This window comes from Giraffa tippelskirchi, chromosome 9 (genome assembly GCF_054371585.1).
Source record: "Giraffa tippelskirchi isolate mGirTip1 chromosome 9, T2T-mGirTip1v1.2.pri, whole genome shotgun sequence".
Classification (NCBI taxonomy): domain Eukaryota; kingdom Metazoa; phylum Chordata; class Mammalia; order Artiodactyla; family Giraffidae; genus Giraffa; species Giraffa tippelskirchi.
This window is the reverse complement of record NC_137283.1, coordinates 163661037-163681400: the sequence shown is the minus strand read 5'-3', so window position 1 is coordinate 163681400 and position 20364 is coordinate 163661037. Positions and strand designations below refer to the sequence as shown.

At 52.3% G+C, this 20364-nt stretch overlaps 1 protein-coding gene across 3 annotated transcripts; it reads left to right on the top strand.

Moving 5' to 3' along the window:
* The first annotated feature begins 395 nt into the window (after positions 1-395).
* Positions 396-12877, top strand: TBXT (T-box transcription factor T). Of its 3 annotated transcripts, none has more exons than XM_081529725.1 (8): positions 396-3041; positions 3678-3942; positions 4883-5017; positions 6036-6097; positions 6207-6268; positions 8264-8440; positions 9466-9595; positions 11939-12877. In XM_081529725.1, exons 1-8 carry the CDS (start codon positions 2836-2838, stop codon positions 12210-12212), a joined length of 1311 nt encoding a protein of 436 aa, XP_081385851.1. In that variant the 5' UTR covers positions 396-2835; the 3' UTR covers positions 12213-12877. The 3 variants fall into 3 exon arrangements, with proteins under 3 accessions (XP_081385851.1, XP_081385852.1, XP_081385853.1); XM_081529726.1 differs by having other exon boundaries at positions 401-3041; positions 8267-8440; XM_081529727.1 differs by lacking the exon at positions 8264-8440 and having other exon boundaries at positions 401-3041.
* Positions 12878-20364: the final 7487 nt, after the last annotated feature.

The window sequence follows — 20364 nt, the reverse complement described above, 5'->3', positions numbered from 1 at the left end:
ACAAATGGTTTTGTGGCTTGAGAGGGGCTTGGTCTGGGGGAAACCTGCCTCTCTGGGAACTGAGGGGTGTGTGTGTGTGTGATTTCTTGTAAAATATTTCTTAAGTTATTTGTTTGTGAGGGTGACGTCCAGTTGCATTCTGAAGCCCAGTCGTAAGGCCTTTACTTATTTTTCTGGAAAGAAGAGAAAGACCTTGGGAAAGACGCGCCTGGGGAGCCTTGGCGCCCCTTCCCCCGAGGAGGCACCTTGTTATTAACCCAGAGCCCTTTACAGCTGGCGCGGAGGGAGTTTCTGGCTGTAAACTGTCACGCACGGCAGCCTTCGTTGAAAGGACCCAGAGAGCGGAGACGCCTGTCCTGAGAACCAAGGAACGAAGATCCAGAGACCCCCGCCCAGAAACGAAAGGGAAAAACCTAGGCGCTGACCGTCGGGGGGGACCTCCGCAGCTAGGCGCAGCCCTGCGCCCCAGCCTCTCGGCCAGCCGCGCGCGGAGCCTTGGGTGCGGGATCCCGAAAACCGGCCGTGCCTGCTGGAGGGAAGAAACGTCCCCGGGCACGTCAGAGAGCTAACATGCCCTTCTCCGGGCTTTTTCCTCTTATTCGGCCGTGCCACCTCCCGTTTGTAGAGCCGAACTGAAATCGAAACTACAGTTGGCAGGAGCGAACCAGGAAACCCGGGGGTCCTCACCAGCGCTTCCAGACTTTGGGAAAATCGACCCCCAAGCGTCAGCGCCAAGAGAACCCCCGCCTTGGGGGTCAGGGAGCGACCTAAGCTTCGCTCTCGAGTGGAGGTTTTGGAGACCCGCCCCCCGCCACTGTCTGGTATTCCTGCTTCTTCCCGCCACCACCTCACACCCACATCCCTTATCCTAAGTGCTCAAGTTCGAGCAGTCCCAGGCAGCAGAGATAACCTTCTTAATTTCTCCAAAAAGACACGCAAAGTCCCCCAAAGCCCATGGCCCGAGAAGCCCGGTGAAGGTGACTCAGCAGGGTCCGGGTGCCGCGAGCACATGAAGTCATTTCAGTGTCTCCTTCCAGAAGGAAACTGTCCACCTCGGGCCAGCCCTTGGGCATTTCCTTGTTCCTAGACAACAAAGAAACTGAGAAACGCGACGGAGTCGGGGCCCGCGGGGCTGCCCGACTCCCGGCCCGAGTTGGAGAGGGCTGGGACAGCGGGCGCGCGGGGTCGGCCGCGTGGTTCTCCACCGCGGAGCGAGGCTGGCCCCGCGCCGGGCGGGGAAGAGTTAGCGCGGGGCGCAGAGCCCCCTTGGCAAGGCGCGGGGTTGTTCTAAATGGGGCGCTCCACCGACGCGAGGCTCCTTCCAGAAAGCCTGGAGGTGGGGTGCGCGCGGAGCAGATGCGGGGGACCGAGGCTGCGGCCACGCTGGCCTCATTCGAGCCGCGGGCGAGCGAGTCTAAAGCGCGCAGTCCGCGTCCCCACGAGGAGCGTCTGCTTCCTTCTTTGCTGGGCTCCCGCTTTAGGAGGAATGTTATTGTCTGAAGAGGCCCCACTGAACCATTTCCTGCCCATTGTCACCTTTCCTGCGCTCTCCTCCCGGTCCTCGCGGAAGGTAATAAACTACCCGGGCCCCGCCACCCCGCCAGGCGCTCCGGCGCGGCCGCGCGAGGAGACGCACCCCGAACCCCGCTCGCCGGGAAACCCCTCCCGCTCCCACTTTCCGCGAAAGCAAAGACCAAAACCCACAGAAGCCGAGTAGACTCTAGGGTTACATCCAGTGCACGCGCAGACCTCGCCATCAAAGTCCTGCTTTTATAGGGGGGAGCGAGAAAACATCCAGAAGGCGGGGAGGGGGGACGTTTTATTGATCTCAGTCTATTTCCCTCTCCGGGCGCGAGGTGGACTGTGGGCAGAGACTCGGAGCGCGCGATTTCCCTTTCCAGAGTCGTGAGGGCTGCGGAGAGCACGGGGCGCCCGGTGGGCTGGTCCGTGGTCGAGGGTGTTGGCGGGGCCACCTGAAGCGCCGCGGCACGTGGAACGTGTCAGGCCGGGACCGGGCTCGGTGGCAGCTGAGCCTTCGGAGAAGCGCGGAGACCAGCCCGACTGGGGCCAGGCCCTGGGCGCGCCCTTAGGCCGTGGTGGTCGCGGGCTCGGGCGCACGCGAGAGCCGCGGTGGGACTGGCATACCTGCGGGCTCCGGGATGCGCTTGGAGAGAGAGGAGGGGACCGCGCGCGCGAGTGGGGGAGCGTCGCGGGCCGCCGAGCAGCCCCTCGGCAAGGTGCGGGTAGGGGCGAGCTCGCGGGCCGGCCCCTCCGCCCTCACCCGGTCCCCCACCTCCTCCCGGCTTTCGGGGCCCCGCCCAGCCGCTTTGATGGAGGTGCAAACATTTGGGGGAGGGCGGAGGTGTAGGGGCTGGGCCGGGGCTCGCAGGGTCCGGCTCCGGATTTACAAAAAGCTGGCGCGGGAGCCCCTTGATGCCTCCGCGGCCCGCCCGGCGGGGTCTGATATGGCCGCGCGCGGCCAATGGGCGGCGGCCCTGGCGCTTCAAAGGGCTCGCGGCCCAATCCGCCGCGCCCCCATGCGCCGCGCTGCAGGCTCTATTTATGCCGAGGGGCGATTTTCCTTCCCAGGAGACCTACTCTCGTCCCTCCTTGCGGGAGTTCAAGTGGAATAACCTCCCCAACACCCCTCTCCCCCGCCCCCTCCTCTCCAGATTCGTCGCCCTCCACGCAGGTCGGCGCTGGGTCTGTGCCGTCGCGGGTCTGGGCACTTCTTGGATCTTCTCGGAAGAGCGGCCGTCTGCGGCGGCGAAGGTGGCGTTCGCGTAGCCAGTCGGGACTTGGGAGGGGGGCGTCGGGGCGCGGGCCGGCGGGAGGATGGCCTCCCCGGGCACCGATAGCCCTGGGAAGAGCCTGCAGTACCGCGTGGACCATCTGCTGAGCGCCGTGGAGAGCGAGCTGCAGGCGGGCAGCGAGAAGGGCGACCCCACGGAGCGCGAGCTGCGCGTGGGCCTAGAGGAGAGCGAGCTGTGGCTGCGCTTCAAGGAGCTCACCAACGAGATGATCGTCACCAAGAACGGCAGGTGGGCGCGCCGCTCCCTGCCCTGCAACACCCTCGCCTGATCTTTCCGTTCATCTCTGCTCGGGCTGGGAACAGACTCCTGCGGCCTCTCCCTCCCCCTCTGGGCCTTCTTCGCAGAATTGTCACTTTCCTGGGGAGGACGGGGGCTGCCCTGGGGGCTCAGATAGTAAGGAAGCTGCCTGCTATGCGGGAGACCCCGGTTCCGATTCCTGGGTCAGGAAGATCCCCTGGAGAAGTACATGGCAACCTACTCCAATGTCCTTGCCTGGAGTTCTGTGGATGGAGGAGCCTGGTGGGCTATAGTCCATGGGGTCGTAAAGAGTCGGACACGACTAAGCAGCTAACACAACCCTGGGGAGGGGGGACTCCCCAGGGACTCGGGGGACCTGTCCCTAGCCCACTCTTGCCCAGGGAGCCTGACCTGTGTGCTGCAGCCTCGGCCAGGGCCTGTCCCACCTGCCTCCAGAGGCCGAGGGATGAGGGATGGTGGGGTGGGCGCCTGCGGATCTAGGACAGTCCTGGGCAGGAGGACCGTGCGTGTTCCCAGGGGGACATTTCTGCCCCAAATGACAGCTGTCCCTGCCTTAGGCCTCAGGATCCCATCCGGGACCCTCCAGCTGCGACCCTTCCTTTTCAGGAGGATGTTCCCGGTGCTGAAGGTGAACGTGTCCGGCCTGGACCCCAATGCCATGTACTCCTTCCTGCTGGACTTCGTGGCGGCCGACAACCACCGCTGGAAGTACGTGAATGGGGAGTGGGTGCCAGGGGGCAAGCCTGAGCCGCAGGCGCCCAGCTGTGTCTACATCCACCCCGACTCGCCCAACTTCGGGGCTCACTGGATGAAGGCGCCCGTCTCCTTCAGCAAAGTCAAGCTCACCAACAAGCTCAATGGAGGGGGCCAGGTAGGTGTGATGGGTGGGGGCAGGGGTGGACTCTCGGAGGGGCTTGCGACTCTGCACCTTCTTGTGGCAGAGAGCTGGAAGGGCACTGCTGGCCTGGAGGTGAAGTCTGCCTTCCTCAATTAAGCCCTCAGTGTTGTTTATAGTAAGCTGACGACAGTAACACCCGGGCCTGGAGAGGGCGAGGAGCCTCCCCTTTGAACAGGCAGGCAGTTCTCAAGCTTTGGGGAACTTCTAGCATTCTAGCCTTCAACTTCCCTGGGGTAGAGAAAATACCCGTGTCGAGGGTAAGCGCTCACTTCAGAGCTGAATGTGCCCGCGTACTTACCGGGTTGGAGTCCGAACAGATTTGCAAAGCTGTCATTTTCTACAGATTGTCTTTCCTTGGGGAGTGTTCCTGAAAGCAGCAGTGGCACTCAGGCATTTCAAGCTGCCTACAGCTGCCCTGGAAGCTGTAAAACTTTGTTCTACTAGGTCAGGGCATGTCCTGGAGGACAGTTATTGCCTCTGATGGTGTGCAGCATCTCTCATGCCTTTTCCGACCGAGTCGTGGGAGCAGCACCTGACGGGCAACCTACTGGCTTCAACTTGCTCAATCGCTCAGTCGTGTCCAACTCTTTGTGACCCCACGGACTGTAGCCCGCCAGGGTCCTCTGTCCATGGGATTTTCCAGGCACGGAAACAGGAGTGGGTTGCCATTTCCTCCTCCAGGGGGTCTTCCCAACTCAGGTATCCCTTGTCTCCTGTGTCTCCTGCATCTCATGCATTGCAGGCGAATTTTTTTACTCCCTGAGCCTCCAGGGAAGCCCCCAGCGTCACCTGTAAAGACATTTTCCTGTGAGCTGCAGGAGTTTCTGTGTTTACATCAGGACAAATGGAAGTTTTGTTGTCTTTAACGGTGGGACTTGGAGGGTCGCAGCTCCTGTGTTTGTGTCTCTCTCAGATCATGTTGAACTCCTTACATAAGTATGAGCCTCGAATCCACATCGTGAGAGTTGGGGGTCCACAGCGTATGATCACCAGCCACTGCTTCCCGGAGACCCAGTTCATCGCGGTGACCGCTTACCAGAACGAGGAGGTGCGGGGCATGGGCCGTCAGTGGTGATGACTGTGTGATGAGTGTCTTTTAGAGTCTAAAATTTAGATGGATAATTAATGCCTTTTCAAATAATTTCCCATAATGGTCAATACCAAATGGGACAGAAGGAGAAAAGTTTTAAAATAAGTACTCATTCAGGCACTTTCTCCTTTAGTTTTCCCGAAAAGTGTCTAAATCTAGACGCATCCACTAAATGCTCAAAATGAAAAGATGAATCAAGCATTCAGGTTCAGGACCATAAGATTTCTTGAGAACAAGACTTCAGAGAGAGAGGTGTCTCCTGACTCTGAAAATCTCCCTGAAAGGGTCGGGGGCACCCCTCCAAGTCTGTGCTGTATGAGGAGTCAACTAGATAGAGCATACAGTTTAGTGCCTGTGAATCCGTGTCTAAGCCCGACCCCAAACGACTGACGGTAGGTGATTAGCTGGTCAGGCTCTGAGTGTTGACCGCCAGCCAGAACTACAAGTCACTCTCCCTAAAGAGACCCGGGTTATGTTTTGAGCCGTGTTTGTTTGACTGATGCACACAGAATATTGTCAGCAGTGAAGAAGCGAAGTGAAAGTTGCTCAGTCGTGTCTGACTCCTTGGGACCCCATGGGCTATACAGTCCAGGCCCGAATACTGGAGTGGGTAGCCCTTCCCTTCTCCTGGGGAATCTTCCCTACCTAGGAATCGAACCCAGGTCTCCCGCATGGCGGGCAGATTCTTTATCAGCTGAGCCACAAGGGAAGCCTTTGTCAGCAGTAGGTTAAATTTATTACTGTGAATTCCACTTAGGAAATCAGCATTTAAAACTTTACATAAATGTGCTGTTCTTTATGAAATATTATAATTACTCAGCTACTTCAGATTCAAATAGGAAAATAAACCTGGAAAGAAGTCTGATTATATTTGAATATTTAAAGGGGGTATTGATGGTGCCTGATTTCTTGGTGCCTAATTAAGTCCTCTGGCTAATGAGCAGTATACTAGTAAATGCAACTTCTTGTTTTTCAGATCACAGCTCTTAAAATTAAATACAATCCATTTGCAAAAGCTTTCCTCGATGCAAAGGAAAGGTGAGAATTCTAACGGTACCCCTTGGGCGAAGAAGTGTGCAGAATGATGAGCTATTGCTGCAAATACTGTTTCCTGAATGTTCTTGACAATTCAATACTTTTTTGACAGAAGCGATCACAAAGATATGATGGAAGAAGCAGGAGACAGCCAGCAGTCTGGGCACAGCCAATGTACGGTTTGTTGCGCTCTGCCCAGGTGTACCTTGTCTCAGGGGCCAGCCTGTCCGGGGCAGGGGGCTGAGGATGGAGCAGACAGAATTTCCGGGTGCCCTTGGGGAGCACGCTGCCCTTTGCTGTGCAAGGCAGCTGGCCCTGCGTGCTGAAGCTGTTACTACCAGTCATCAAACCACTGGTCCTCAGCCTCCGCTCCATCCGGGGCTTGTGGATGCCCCCCCAGCCCACGGGATTCCTGACAGAGGAGTCTGGATTCTTTTGCTTTGAGGCCGCTCCAGGGGCTTCCTAGGTGGCATGATGGTAAAGAATTTGCCTGCAATGCAGGAGACGAAGGAGATATGAGTTTGATCCCTGGGTCGGGAAGATCCCCTTGGAGGAGGAAATGGCAACCCACTCCAGTATTCTTGCCTGGGGAATCCCATGGACTGAGAAGCCTGGTGGGCTACAGTCCATGGAATCACAGAGTCGGACATGACTGAGGGGCTGAGCACACTCGAGGTGGCTCCCGCCATGGCTGGGATGGATCGCGGAGACCCTGACGGGTGTTCAGACTCTGCTGTGTTGGGCAGGAGGAGAACTTGGCTCTCATCCACTCTGAGACCGTCTGTCTTTTTGTTAATGGCTGAGAATGGAAGGACCACCTTTGGGATGGTGCTTCTGATCACGTGTAGCTCTCCCCCAGCTCACTTCAGGGCTGGGAATGGCCCGACAGGTCGTGCTGGAGACAGCAGCTCGCAGGATGGGCAAGTCTGCTTTCAGTCTCACCTCCGTTAGGAGTTAGTGACGTGGTCAGCGGAGTGATGCAGATCTACAGCAGAGTCTATGAGGGGAAAAGACTTCGTCTACCCATCCAGGCAGGGCGGGGACCCAGAGACGAGAAACTGGCAATGGTTGGGAGAGAAAAGTTATTGCTGGCTGCTCACTTCTAGATTCGGTGGAACCACAGCGGCAGCTTCTTGAAACAACTGTCTTCCCTTTCTTTCTCTTTCTTTCTTTGTCTTTCTTTTCTGCCTTCCTCCCTCCCTCCCTCCTGCCTTATCCTTCACGGACCACTTTAACAAACAGCTCTCCTAAGTGGCTCACGGCTGCCACATCACAGAGCAGAATATGAACAACTGCTCTGGCCAGTGATGGGCCCAAGTTTGTGGCCACGTCTGAACCTTCTTCTTGTCGGAATGCTGTCTGCAATTGGAGTTTGGGAATTGGAGACTGAGTAGTTGTCCTCCTAGGGGTTGCTTTTCTGAATTAAAAAAAAAAAAAGGAAAATAAAGGGAATGGAGAAGAAATGGGAGCTTTAATTAAAGGAGGGCAGGGCAGTGTTGAAAAGATTCTCTGATTGACGTGTAAGATGGAAAAGGGTGAGCCGAACGCAGAAGAAAAGCAATGAGGACACGGGTGCCCCTCCAGGCAGGACGAGACTCCGCGTGACGGTGTGGTCTGCGGCGGGGGGGGGGGGGGGGGGGGGGCCTGGGCGCAGGGCTTTCCCTGTGTGTCCTGAGTCTGAATTTTGTCTGTTTTTACATTTATTCAAGCTCAGTAGTTTGACCTTGAAAACTGACCTGCCTGGAGGAACAGAACATCCCATAAGAGGCTGGGAGGATTCTGGGAGGGGGGATTTTTTGAGGAAGCCACAGGGCTGGCGGAGGTTGGGGTCAGTCTCCCAGGTTCTTGGATGCCCTGCGGGTTTGGACATCTTGGCCCTTCTCTGGCCGCCGGGTGATGCCCATGACTCCTGAAGCCTCGGCCGGGTGCTCGGTGTCCACGGACCCTGAGGAGAGGGCCCACCACTCCCTGGCCTCTGCCCCACGGTCCTTTAGCTTTGTTTCTGGCCACGTGGCTCGTGGGGTTTTAGTTCCCCAACCAGGGCCTGAACCGGCGCCCTCCGCAGTGAGAGCTCAGAGTCCTGAGCCCTGGACCGCAGGGAAGCCCCCTCTTGCCCGTTCGATGATGGAAGGGAGGCAAAGCGGGATCCGCAGCGTGCTTCTCTCACAGCAGGGGGCTGGCTGATCCCCGGAACCAGCACCCTGTGTCCACCTGCCACCCCCCACCCCCAGTTCGGAGGCCCCCTCTCGCTCCCCTCCACACATGGCTGCGAAAGGTACACAGGCCTGAGGAGCCACCGGCCAGCCCCCTACCCCAGCCCGTACGCGCATCGGAACAACTCTCCAAGTAAGTCCTGAGCGGAAGGCGGCCGGGGTTGGGGATGCTGGGAAGACTTCCGGGAAGGGAGAGGCAGTCGGCGAGCATCCAGGGAGCAGGCTCTTGACTGGCTCAAGAGGGACCTTCTTTCGTGTCCATGTCGCTGCTGGCTCGACCACAGAAACCTCCAGGCCAGGGGCTTCAGGGCTGAATGTGACTGCTACTGCTTGAGCTTTTTAACTTTGGGACCCTGGGCCTGTGTCTCGGGGCCCAGGTTTGCATATTTTGTGACCCCTCTAAGGTGATGATGCCGGGCCAGCCAGGCATGAGAATTACTAGTTTGACGAGACGCAAGTGTGTTTCTCCAAGTATGAGGCCAGGGTCAGCGGCTCCAGCATCATCTGAAAACTGCCCAGACCCACAGAATCAGAAGCTTTGGTGGTCCAGCACTTTGTGGTTTCACATGCCCGTAGGGGACCCTGGTGCAGCCTTGAGTGGTATGAACACTGGGCCAGACCATGAAGACCCCTGGACCTAATTCCCTCTAACGCCACAGATGCCCCAGACTTCATTTTGTCTGGCTCTGAAAGGAGGACAAAAGCAAATGAACGTCATAAAACAATTAAGCAATTAAAGCTGATTTGAAATGAAAGAAGCTTATTTGGGAAGGAAATAGTAGTCCAGCTAGAGGCTAGATCATATTTTAAATTTTGCCTTGAGTAAATGGTTTTCAAAGCCCTTATAATTCTTAAGTGATAATCCTTTGCAGAAAAGACAAGTAAAAATTACATTGATTTTTAAGTATAATTAATTCTTAATCATGAGACTGTAGGAGTCCATTTCTACAGGATAGCTATTGATCTAATAGTAAAGAAAAAGCCTGGGTGCTGGAATATATTCCAATATGTACATTTGACAATGAGTATTGGCCTTTGACGACCCACTAAGCAGGCGGTGACCTCAGTGTTGGGCAGCTCTAGCTGTTGGTAGCATTTCAATGTGTCTTGTCACTCTTGGAAGCTCCCATCAGTAATGACACTTTCTTACATCTGTAGCCTATTCCGACAGTTCATCTGCATGTCTGTCCATGCTCCAGCCCCATGACAACTGGTCCAGCCTTGGGATGCCTGCCCACACCAGCATGCTGCCCATGGGTCCAAACGCTGGTTCTCCTGCGGGCTCCAGGTAACGTCTGTCTGAGGAGTGATGCAAAGTGTCCTGGGAACGTGAGTGCCTGTGATGTCATCCCATCCCTTCCATTAGTCTGCATCCTGCTCTTCACTTACGGGTGGTGGGTTTTTATTGATAACTTGACCGGGACCCCAGGTTAGGCAACTACTGTGAGTTCCTGCTTCAGCCTGTCGTCTGGGAGTTCAGCGGTGCCTTCAGGGTAGATGGAGCTGAGCTCTCATGGAAGGGAGAGCTCTCACCTGGCTCTGCTGTTTACAAGCTCATGTGATGGACAAGCCTCCTGAGCCTCGCTTCTTCAAGAAAAGGGCACTAAATAACCCCAGCCTCAGCCCATCTTTACAGGATTGTAGGTGTACACAACTGAGGGGTCAGTAGATGAGTCTTGAAGACAAGTTTCCAGAACCTCTTGACAGGCGCTATCAAATTAAGGAAATGCATTTGTTGGATTTCTGTGTGGATATAGAATCAGTGTTTCTTCACATGCTTGCTAGGTAACTTGAATGATGACTATTTTATTATTAACTTGAAAATTATATAGAGGGAGGTTGGCTTCAAAAAATCAAGCCAGTTGGTCAACGTATGACATTTCTTCACAGGATTATTGTAATAAAAAATAAAATGACAAAGCAAGAGCCCAGTCCACATTTTCTAAGGAGGAAATGAGTCAACTGTAGTAAATGATTGAACAAGTTGGCTCACAGCAGAGTGAGTCTATGGACAAGGCGCCTTGGCCTCAAAAGCAGTGCAGTTTCTGTATGGGTGCGTGCCCGGTTGCTCAGCTGTGTCCGGCTCTTTGCAACCCCATGTGCTGTACAGAATATCAGAATTTGCCTGAGACTTTAATTCTTTATGTTTAGGAAGCAATTCCTTTAAAGTCAGAATCTAATGTCTACTCTTAAAAATAGAGTAAACAATACATAACCAGCGAGCCTTTTAAGGCTCCAAGGTCACCTGCTGTGAGTTGGATGACCTGCAGGTTACACTGGGGTCCCCCCGAGGACTTCAGTGCATCTCAGAGCCTTGTTTCTTTTCATCTGTAAAATGGGGAGAGTCCCCTGCCTCACTTCATCAGGCCTGTTTGCAAGTCCAAGTGCATCTGAAGTGCAGGACGGGGCCTGGTCAACCGCGTAGCCCGCCACAGCCGGGCTTTAAAGGATTCCGACTTTAAAGGAATTGCTTCCTAAACATAAAGAATTAAAGTCTCAGGCAAATTCTGATATTCTGTACAGCACATGGGGTTGCAAAGAGCCGGACACAGCTGAGCAACCGGGCACGCACCCATACAGAAACTGCACTGCTTTTGAGGCCAAGGCGCCTTGTCCATAGACTCACTCTAAGGCTTCCTTATTCATTTATGGGGGGATTGATTCTACTAGAAGAGAAGGACGTTTTCCAGAAACAAAACTTTAGCCTGGTGTAGTGTTGGTCAGGCCTGTGTTCTCAGACAGGGGAGGGCTAATGTCCGTTTCCAGTTCCTTCCTTCAGGGACTGGGAAACACAGCCTCGAAGGTGGGCTCAGGACAAGGCTCTCTGACAAAGTGGGTTAATGGGAACTTGCTTCCAGGTCTGAGTGCTGGGGCTCTTCCTTCTCCCGGGCGTGACGCTGCCACGTGGTGCCCATAGGGCGTCCCCGGAGGATGCGCTCCACCATCCATGTCTGTCTCCCTCATAGGAATTACTAGCTTTTTTTTTTTTTTTAAAGATTTGTTTATTTACTAATTTTTTTGGCCGTGGTAAGTCTTTGTTGCTACACGGACTTTCTCTAGTTGTGACGAGTGGGGGCTACTCTTCACTGTGATACCCAGGCTTCTCCCTGTGGTGCCTGCTTTTGTGGCCGAGCCCAGGCTCTAGGGTGTGAGGGCTTCGGCAGCTGCGGCTCAAGGGCTCTCGAGCACAGGCTCATGAGTTGCGGCTGGTGGGCTGATGGCTGCGGGGCGGGTGGGATCTTCCCGGACCAGAGATTAAAGCCATGTCCCAGGACCACCAGGGAAGCCCAGAAAGTACTAGTTAACACAGATGCTTACGCACATCCTCTGAAACATGGGACTTGGTGCATCTGAGAATTTGGATTCTGAGCTTGAGCACAAAGCTGGAGTCTTTGGAGCAGAAGCTAGCAGTGCACGTCCAGGCCTTTCTAGGCGGCTCCTAATGATTCTGTTTCTTGTGGACAGATGAGATGTGACCTTTGTCTGTGTCCGAGTGTGATTTAATCACAGAGAGGAAATGGGCCGTTTATACCCCGGTCGTCTGGAGTGGGGTTTGCGGGGGCCTCTTTTCCCCTCCTGGAGCGCCTCCGCAGGTCTCTGACCCGTCTGTCTCCCCACTTTTCCGTTTCAGCCAGTACCCCAGCCTGTGGTCTGTGAGCAACGGCGCCGTCGCCCCGGGCGCCCAGGCGGCGGGCGTGCCCAGCGGGCTGGGAGCCCAGTTCTTTCGAGGCTCCTCCGCCCACTCTGCCCCCCTCGCCCACCCGGTCTCTGCGTCCTCCTCGTCGGGGTCCCCGCTGTACGAGGGGGCCGCCACGGCCACAGACGTTGCCGACAGCCAGTACGACGCCTCGGCCCAGGCCCGCCTCCTGGCCTCGTGGACGGCCGTGTCGCCCCCGTCCATGTGAGCCTGTGCCTGAAAGGAGGCCGGGACCGCAAGTGTCGGTTTGAGCGGCAGTCTCACGGGGCGAGGGAAAGGGGTCAGGCCTGCTAACCATCCTTTAAAGAAAAGAGGAGGAAGGTTCATGTTCTGTTATTTATCAAGGGTCCCACTGCCACCGCCGTGCTTCGTCCTCCGTGGTGGCGCTGCGTCTTGGGTCCATCACGTGCTGCAGGCGAATGCAGGTGTGGAAGCTGGCAGGGGGCCTCCCCCGCCAGGATCCACAGTAACAATGACCGGCTAGCCTCCAGAAGCCACATTTCTCTTACAGCCCGGAGATGACTCTGGCGCATCAGGCTTTGTAACTTCTCCGGTCATACTCTGGTGAGATGAAAAACACGCTTTCAGTTCTCCTCCCTGTTGCTTTCCAGTAGCTTCCAGGTCCCTTTTGGGACCCCTGTGGCCGGGGTTCTAGTCAGAGCCCAGCTGTGACAGAACTGAACCACTCTTGGGGGACAGCAGATGGTAGTTGAAACAACAGTGTCCAGCTCTGCCCGCTAGAATGTTTACTCTGAGCATAGGTAGCTGATCTCTTGTTAAACCTACAACTGTTTATGTTTTTCTTTTGACAAACTAGCCAAAGACAATCAGCAGAAAGTATTTTCTGCAAAATAAAGGCAATGTGCAAAATTCGGCTGGTCTAGTTATTATTTAAACCCCTCTTCTTTCCGAATGAGACTTTGCTCGTGCTCACGACTGTCCTGGAGGAGCTTTTCAGTCTGTGATGAACTTTAACATTTTATCCAATCAGTGGCAGGACTGGAAGTGAAATTTTCATATATTTATTTACTCAGTAGATAGACGGCGTTGCCGCAAAAATGCAAATGATGTTAAGTGACTTTCAGGAGAGTCAGCACTGAGTGGTTCATGTGGACAGTGACAGAATGTAGAGCATAATGACTCCATGAAGATGAAATGGGATGTTTACGCAATTCAAGGAAAATTACATAGAGTGAACTGGATAAAGGTTACAGTGTATAGGTGTCAAGTGTAGCCACCAGTCATCTGAACAAGAAGGCATTTGTCAATATCTTCCCTGCTGGTAAGGTTTCCCAGTAGTGAATCAGAACCACACCGGTGCTAGATCGGGGCAATTTCTCCACCTAGTGGCTGAACCCTTACTTTAATCCTAGCTGTTCAGGCTCGATACTCTGAACCTCCTGCACCTATAAGTGTGAACCTGGAACTCAAGTGTAAAGGGCTGCACTTCGTGTATCTGTGCCTGCTCTGCAGTCGGGCCATGCTTCTTGGAAACTATTTGCCACTTGAAAATTTTTCTTGGTTTTATTCCTGTGTGTGTTAGTTACTCAGTCGTGTCCGACTCTTTGTGACCCCATGGACAGTAGCCTGCCAGGCACCTCTGTTCATGGGATTCTCCAGGCAAGAATACTGGAGTGGGTCGCCATTCCTTTCTTCAGGGCATCTTTCCGACCCAGGGTTTGAACCCAAGTCTCCCGCATGGCAGGCAGATTCTTTGCCATCTGAGCCACCAGGGAAGCCCTGGTTTTAATGCAACTCCTGTAGAAATACCCCAGATGAGAAGATTTGATATTATATAAAGATGTAAAGGGACTTCCCTGGTAGCTCAGCTGGTAAAGAATCTGCCTGCAGTGGAGGAGACCCAGGGTCAATCCTTGGGTTGGGAAGATCCCCATGGAGAAGGAAAGAGCAATCCACTCATGTATTCCTGCCTGGAAAATCTCATGGGCCGAGGAGCCTGGCAGGCTACAGTCCATGGAATCCCAAGAGTCAGACATGACTTAGGGACTAAACCACCAAAGATGTAGAAGTACTGGAAGAATATTTTAAAATAAACCACTGCCCAGGTAGGACTGGGAAGTAAATTGGCCGCAGTCATGAGGTCTGCAGGAGAAGGGTGAGGCGGGGAAGGAGGTGGGGGGTTGAGTCGTGATGGGGTTTCCCAGAACACATCACCTGACTGCTCTCTGAAGACTGGGGCCGTCCCTAGCACCCGCCCCTTCCCAGGCCTTCAGGAGCGTTACTGAGCAATGACTGACCTGCAGGCAAAGAGGACCATGTGTCCAGTGAGACTCAGATGCTCCGGGTTGCTGGGGAGCACCGCCAGGGAACGGGGCCCTGCCCCCGCTGGGGGCTGTGGGGAGACAGGGCCTCCACTCTGGGCTTTGACATATTTGAGTTTCTGAAGGTGGCCCAGAGAACAAATTCAAGGAGTTAATATTTTAATAAATCCAACAGTGTCTTTTTGGCTATGTAGCGGGGCAGTGGCAGCCAAACAGAGCAAGGAGCTGGCAATTTTGGTGCAAAGACCTGCACAGGAGTGTTCATTCTCGTCCCTTGCTGTGGGAACCTCAGGAAAGTTAGCTATGCTTCTAGAAGTTGAAGTTCTTTATCTGTCCAGATGGAGAAAGAAAAGACCTGGGTGCTGTTAAAACGGATCTGTGGATCTCCCTGCCCGGTCCAGTGGTTAAGTGCTTTCACTGCAGGGGACATGGGTTCAATCCCTGGTCCAGGAACTAAGATCCCCAAAGCATAACAACATAGAAATAAAGTCAGATGGATCTGTCTTACCCAGAACACACACTTTTCGGGAGCACAGTCTGTCCCATTGGCCAATTGAAAAATGCTGTGGACTCTATCGGGGAGAAGACACCTAACCTAAAAGACATCAGGAAGTGTCATCAACAGTGAACCAAGAGAAAGCACTGCATCACGCAGGAGGAAGGGAAGAGGCCCCCAGGAAAGGAGACGTGAGAGCCTGTGAAGAGGGTTTGGCTCTGCCAGGAAGCGTGCTGCTCCTGAGCCCGGCTGGGCTGAGACAGCTGAAGACGGTCACAGACGGGCAGAGGACAGCTCGCCCCACTTCCTCGTGCCTGCGTTGGAACCTGTAGTTACTGTCCACCTCTGACTGACAGAGGACCTCTGTTAGCAAACATTCTTCTTAAAAGTTGGCTCTAAAACCAAGAGGGAGAGAGCAGTGCAATCACAAAGATATTAATGTGAATGGCAAAGTGAAGTCGCTCAGTCGTGTCCGACTCTTTGTGACCCCATGGACTGTAGCCTACCAGACTCCTCCGTCCATGGGATTCTCCGGGCAAGAGTTCTGGAGTGGGTTGTCATTTCCTCCCTAAGAAAACCGTAAATACCGTAAAGCAAAACAAAACCTGCAGCTGGACCCTTCCACGTGGGAAGACGAGATGTCCCGGGGCGAGTGGGTGGAGGGGGCCGGGACACGGAGGACCCCCGCGGCACAGGGACTGCAAAGGCATGTCCGTGGTTGTGTTCACGGCAGAGCCTCCTGCCCTGGGGAAAGCCGGAGTGGACTCCTGTTTCCTGACCCTCACTCCGTGTTTCCTCGCTCCTGAAGCCGCTCTGCTTGAGAAGGGCCTTGCGGTGGAATCCCCCTTCCCAGCCCTGGCGCTATTGCCCTTTTTCCACTTGAAAGAAAGGTTTACTGATGACTCACCAGGCTCTTCATTGACTCAGGTGTAAAAACCTCCGGACATCAAACAGAAAGACAATTGTTCCACCCTAAGGCCTCATAAAGGCCCCCAGATTCTCCTCCCCAACAGACCCCGTTAGGAACCCACACGGTAGAGGTGCTGGCTTCCCACACCCAGACGCACACCACCTAGTTCCAGCCAGCCTGGGGGCAGCTTGCCCATCTGTCTCGCAGTTTTATAAACTCCAAAAAAATTTCCTGTTATTATTTTTTATTCTGGCTGGACCTTGTAGCATGCCGGATCTTAGTTCCCCGACAGGGACCGCGATCCTGCGCCTGCTGTGGTGGAAGGGAAGGTCGTACCCACTGGCCCACCAGGGCAGCCTCCTGAGTCCCAGCTGTAAATTCTCCGGAGACGATAACTGTACAGTTTGGGGTGCTTCGTATGTGCCTGTCACTGTTCTAAGCACATCGCGTGTGTCTCTGACCTCCTACGAAACCTCTCCTCATTTCATAGAGAAGCAGGTGGAGAACAGAGAAGTGGAACACAGGCTGTGGCCCAGGTCGCACAGCCAGTGGGTGGAGGGGCAAGAGACGCAGCCAGGGGATCTGAGTGCAGACCCCCGCTTGCTACCCATCTGCTTGGTCGAGCAAAACAAGTCAGGCGGCTTCCCTGGTGCCGTCGCGTGGGGGGCTGAGGGAGGCTGAGGGAGGCTGAGGGAGGCACCGAGGTTCCAGGAGGAGCTCTGTTGAGCTCTTAGAATAGAGGCATCTGATAACAGTGACAACCGACCATATTCAATGGAGACACGGGTCAACCCCACCTCACAGGGACCCACAGCTGGCTGGGTGCTGGGGGCGAGGCAGGGGCTTGAGGAAGGGGTGCTTTCTTCATTGGTTTAAAACTAACTGGCCGTACAAGCGTGGATCTATTCCTGACTATTCTGTTCCATTGATCTGTCTTCCAATCTTTATTTCAGTCTTGCTTTATAATAAGGCTTGAATTTAAGGACTGAAAGCTCTCCAACTTTATCCTTCTTGATCAGTTTAAATATATGTTGCTGCTGTTGTTTAGTCCCTAAGCCGTGTCTGACTCTTTGTGTCCCTATGGACTGTAGCCCACTAGGTTTTCCTGTCCATGGGATTCTCCAGGCAAGAATACTGGAGTGGGTTGCCATTTCCTTCTCCAGGGGATCTTCCCAACCCAGGAATCAAACCCATGTCTCCTGCATTGGTAGTTGGATTCATTACCGCTGAGCCACCTGGGAAGTCTATAAAATGTTTATCTCCCCAAATTGTTAGTATTTTTGGCTTAAATGATCAGTGCATGATGTGATATTTACCCTTTCTGGTAATCTGCATCATTTCCTTCAGATTTGGAGTTCCATCTGGGAGATTTCTATCAGTATTTCTCATAGGATGGGTTTGCTGGAGATGAATTCTTTCCATTTTTGTCAGTGACCATCTTTATTTCACTTTCAATTTTGAATAATGGTTTTACTACGCATTAGATTCTAGTTTTCTGGCTTGTTTCTATATTGTGGGTGTCTTTCTGGCCATTCCCTAGTCTTCTGACCATTGTTTCTGGAGAGAAGCCAGACATCCTTCACAGCGCTGTTACGTATTGCGCTGCACATTTACCACCGCGACTTTCTCCCTGATGCTTGTAAGGTCCGTCATTCATCTTTTGTTGTCAGCAGTTTTACTGTGATGTTCCTAAATTGATTCATTCATTTATTTTTTGCAGTAATCCTGCTTAGAGTTTGCTGGGAAATTTGTATCTGCGAGTTAGCGGTTTTCACCAGTTTGGGAAAGTTCTTAGCTATTGTGTCTTGACAGGTTTTCTCTGTGACGTTATATCTCTCCCCTTCCTCTAGGACTCCAGTCATTTGCATGTTTGATATTTGACTTTTTGATGTTGTCCCACAAATTTTGTTGGCTCCTGCTTGATTTTTCCTCTACTTGTTTTTCCTTTTTATTCAGTTTGGACTCTTTTCATTGATCTGTCTCCAGTTCACTGAGTCTTTCCTTTGCAGCATCCAGCCTACTATTGAACCTGTCAATGTGTGTGCACGCTCAGTTGCTCAGTCATGTCTGACTCTCTGCAGCCCCGTGGACTGTAGCCCGCCAGGCTCCTCTGTCCATGGGAGTCTCCAGGCAAGAACACTGAAGTGGATCGCCATTTCCTCCTCCAACAAATCTTCCCACCCCAGCGACAGAACCTGTGTCTCCTGCATTGGCGGGTGGACTCTTTACCACTTGGCCACCTGGGAAGTCTATCTGAGGATTTCTTTATTACTAACAAATTTTTTTATTTGTAACATCTAGCATTCTAGAAATTGGTCCTAATTTCTAGTGTTCATGTATCTTCTGAATTTAGCTGTCTTTTTACACAAGCTATTTTTTTCCTTTTTTAAAACTTTTTATTTTGTATTGGGTTGTAGCTGATTAAGAAACAGTGTTGTGATAGTTTCAGGTGACTGTGAACTGTGAAGGGACTAAGCCATATATCTATATATCTATATATATATATATCTCCATTCTCTGCCAAACCCTCCTCCCACCCAGGCTGCCATATGACACTGAGCAGAGATCCATGTGTACGCAAGCAATCTTTTCCCACTGCACACTCTCACATTTTTAACAAAATCTCTGAATCTTTAAAACTATTTAAAACTGAGCTTATTGATAATTCTTTTTTTTTTTTTACATGAGGCTCTTTTCCTTACTGTTTCATATGTCTTATAATTTCTGATTTTCTGCTGGGTATTTTTGTAGCAAAGAATGATAGAGACTAAAGTCAATGATCAGTGATCAGTGCAAAGAAATAGAGGAAAACAACAGAATGGGAAAGACTAGAGATCTCTTCAAGAAAATTAGAGATACCAAGGGAACATTTCATGCAAAGATGGGCTCAATAAAGGACAGAAATGGTATGGGCCTGACAGAAGCAGAAGATATTAAGAAGAGGTGTCAAGAATACACAGAAGAACTATACAAAAAAGATCTTCATGACCCAGATAATCACGATGGTGTGATCACTCACCTAGAGCCAGACATCCTGGAATGCGAAGTCAAGTGGGCCTTAGGAAGCATCGCTATGAACAAAGCTAGTGGAGGTGATGGAATTCTAGTTGAGCTATTTCAAATCCTAAAAGATGATGCTGTGAAAGTGCTGCACTCAATATGCCAGCAAATTTGGAAAACTCAGCAGTGGTCACAGGACTGGAAAAGGTCAGCTTTCATTCCAATCCCAAAGAAAGGCAATGCCAAAGAATGCTCAAACTACTGCGCAATTGCACTCATCTCACACGCTAGCAAAGTATTGCTCAAAATTCTCCAAGCCAGGCTTCAGCAATACGTGAACCGTGAACTTCCAGATGTTCAAGCTGGTTTTAGAAAAGGCAGAGGAACCAGAGATCAAACTGACAATATCAGCTGTATCATCGAAAAAGCAAGAGAATTCCAGAAAAACATCTACTTCTTTATTGACTATGCCACAGCCTTTGACTGTGTGGATCACAATAAACTGTGGAAAATTCTGAAAGAGATGGGAATACCAGACCACCTGACCTGTCTCTTGAGAAACCTGTATGCAGGTCAGGAAGCAACAGTTAGAACTGGACATGGAACAACAGACTGGTTCCAAATAGGGAAAGGAGTACGTCAAGGCTGTATATTGTCACTCTGCTTATTTAACTTATATGCAGAGTACATCATGAGAAACGCTGGGCTGGATGAAGCACAAGCTGGAATCAAGATTGCTGGGAGGAATATCAATAACCTCAGATATGCAGATGACACCACCCTTATGGCAGAAAGTGAAGAAGAACTAAAGAGCCTCTTGATGAAAGTGAAAGAAGAGAGTGAAAAAGTTGGTTTAAAGCTCAATGTTCAGAAAACTAAGATCATGGCATCTGGTCCCATCACTTCATGGGAAATAGATGGGGAAACAGTGGAAACAGTGTCAGGCTTTGTTTTTTTGGGCTCCAAAATCACTGCTGATGGTGATTGCAGCCATGAGATCAAAAGACGCTTACTCCTTGGAAGGAAGGTTATGACCAACCTAGATAGCATATTTAAAAGCAGAGACATTACTTTGCCAACAAAGGTCTGTCTAGTCAAGGCTATGGTTTTTCCAGTGGTCAGTTATGGATGTGAGAGTTGGACGGTGAAGAAAGCTGAGCATCGAAGAATTGATGCTTTTGAACTGTGGTACTGGAGAAGACTCTTGAGAGTCCCTTGGACTGCAAGGAGATCCAACCAGTCCATCCTAAAGGAGATCAGTCCTGGGTGTTCATTGGAAGGACTGATGTTGAAGCTGAAACTCCAATACTTTGGCCACTTGATGCGAAGAAGTGACTCATTGGAAAAAACCGTAATGCTGGGAAGGATTGGGGGCAGGAGGAGAAGGGGACGACAGAGGATGAGATGGTTGGATGGCATCACCGACTCGATGGACATGGGTTTGGGTAAACTCCGGGAGTTGGTGATGGACAGGGAGGCCTGGCGTGCTGCGATTCATGGGGTCGCAAAGAGTTGGACACGACTGAGCGACTGAACTGAACTGAACTAGATTCTTACATGCAGCCCGTTAACACTCTAAGTCCACATGGCTCAAGAAATATTTCTACTTGATTTAATATATAAGGGATCTGAAGCTCTGATTAGAATTTATTTATATTCAAGAGTGGTATGA

What these genes read in the sequence shown, in the direction of transcription:
- TBXT (XM_081529725.1), top strand. Translation starts at nt 2,836, where the DNA reads ATGGCCTCCCCGGGCACCGATAGCCCTGGGAAGAGCCTGCAGTACCGC. An exon ending in AGCTCAATGGAGGGGGCCAG is followed by an intron (nt 3,943 to 4,882) that starts GTAGGTGTGATG and finishes TGTCTCTCTCAG; the next exon opens with ATCATGTTGAACTCCTTACA. An exon ending in GGTTCTCCTGCGGGCTCCAG is followed by an intron (nt 9,596 to 11,938) that starts GTAACGTCTGTC and finishes TTTCCGTTTCAG; the next exon opens with CCAGTACCCCAGCCTGTGGT.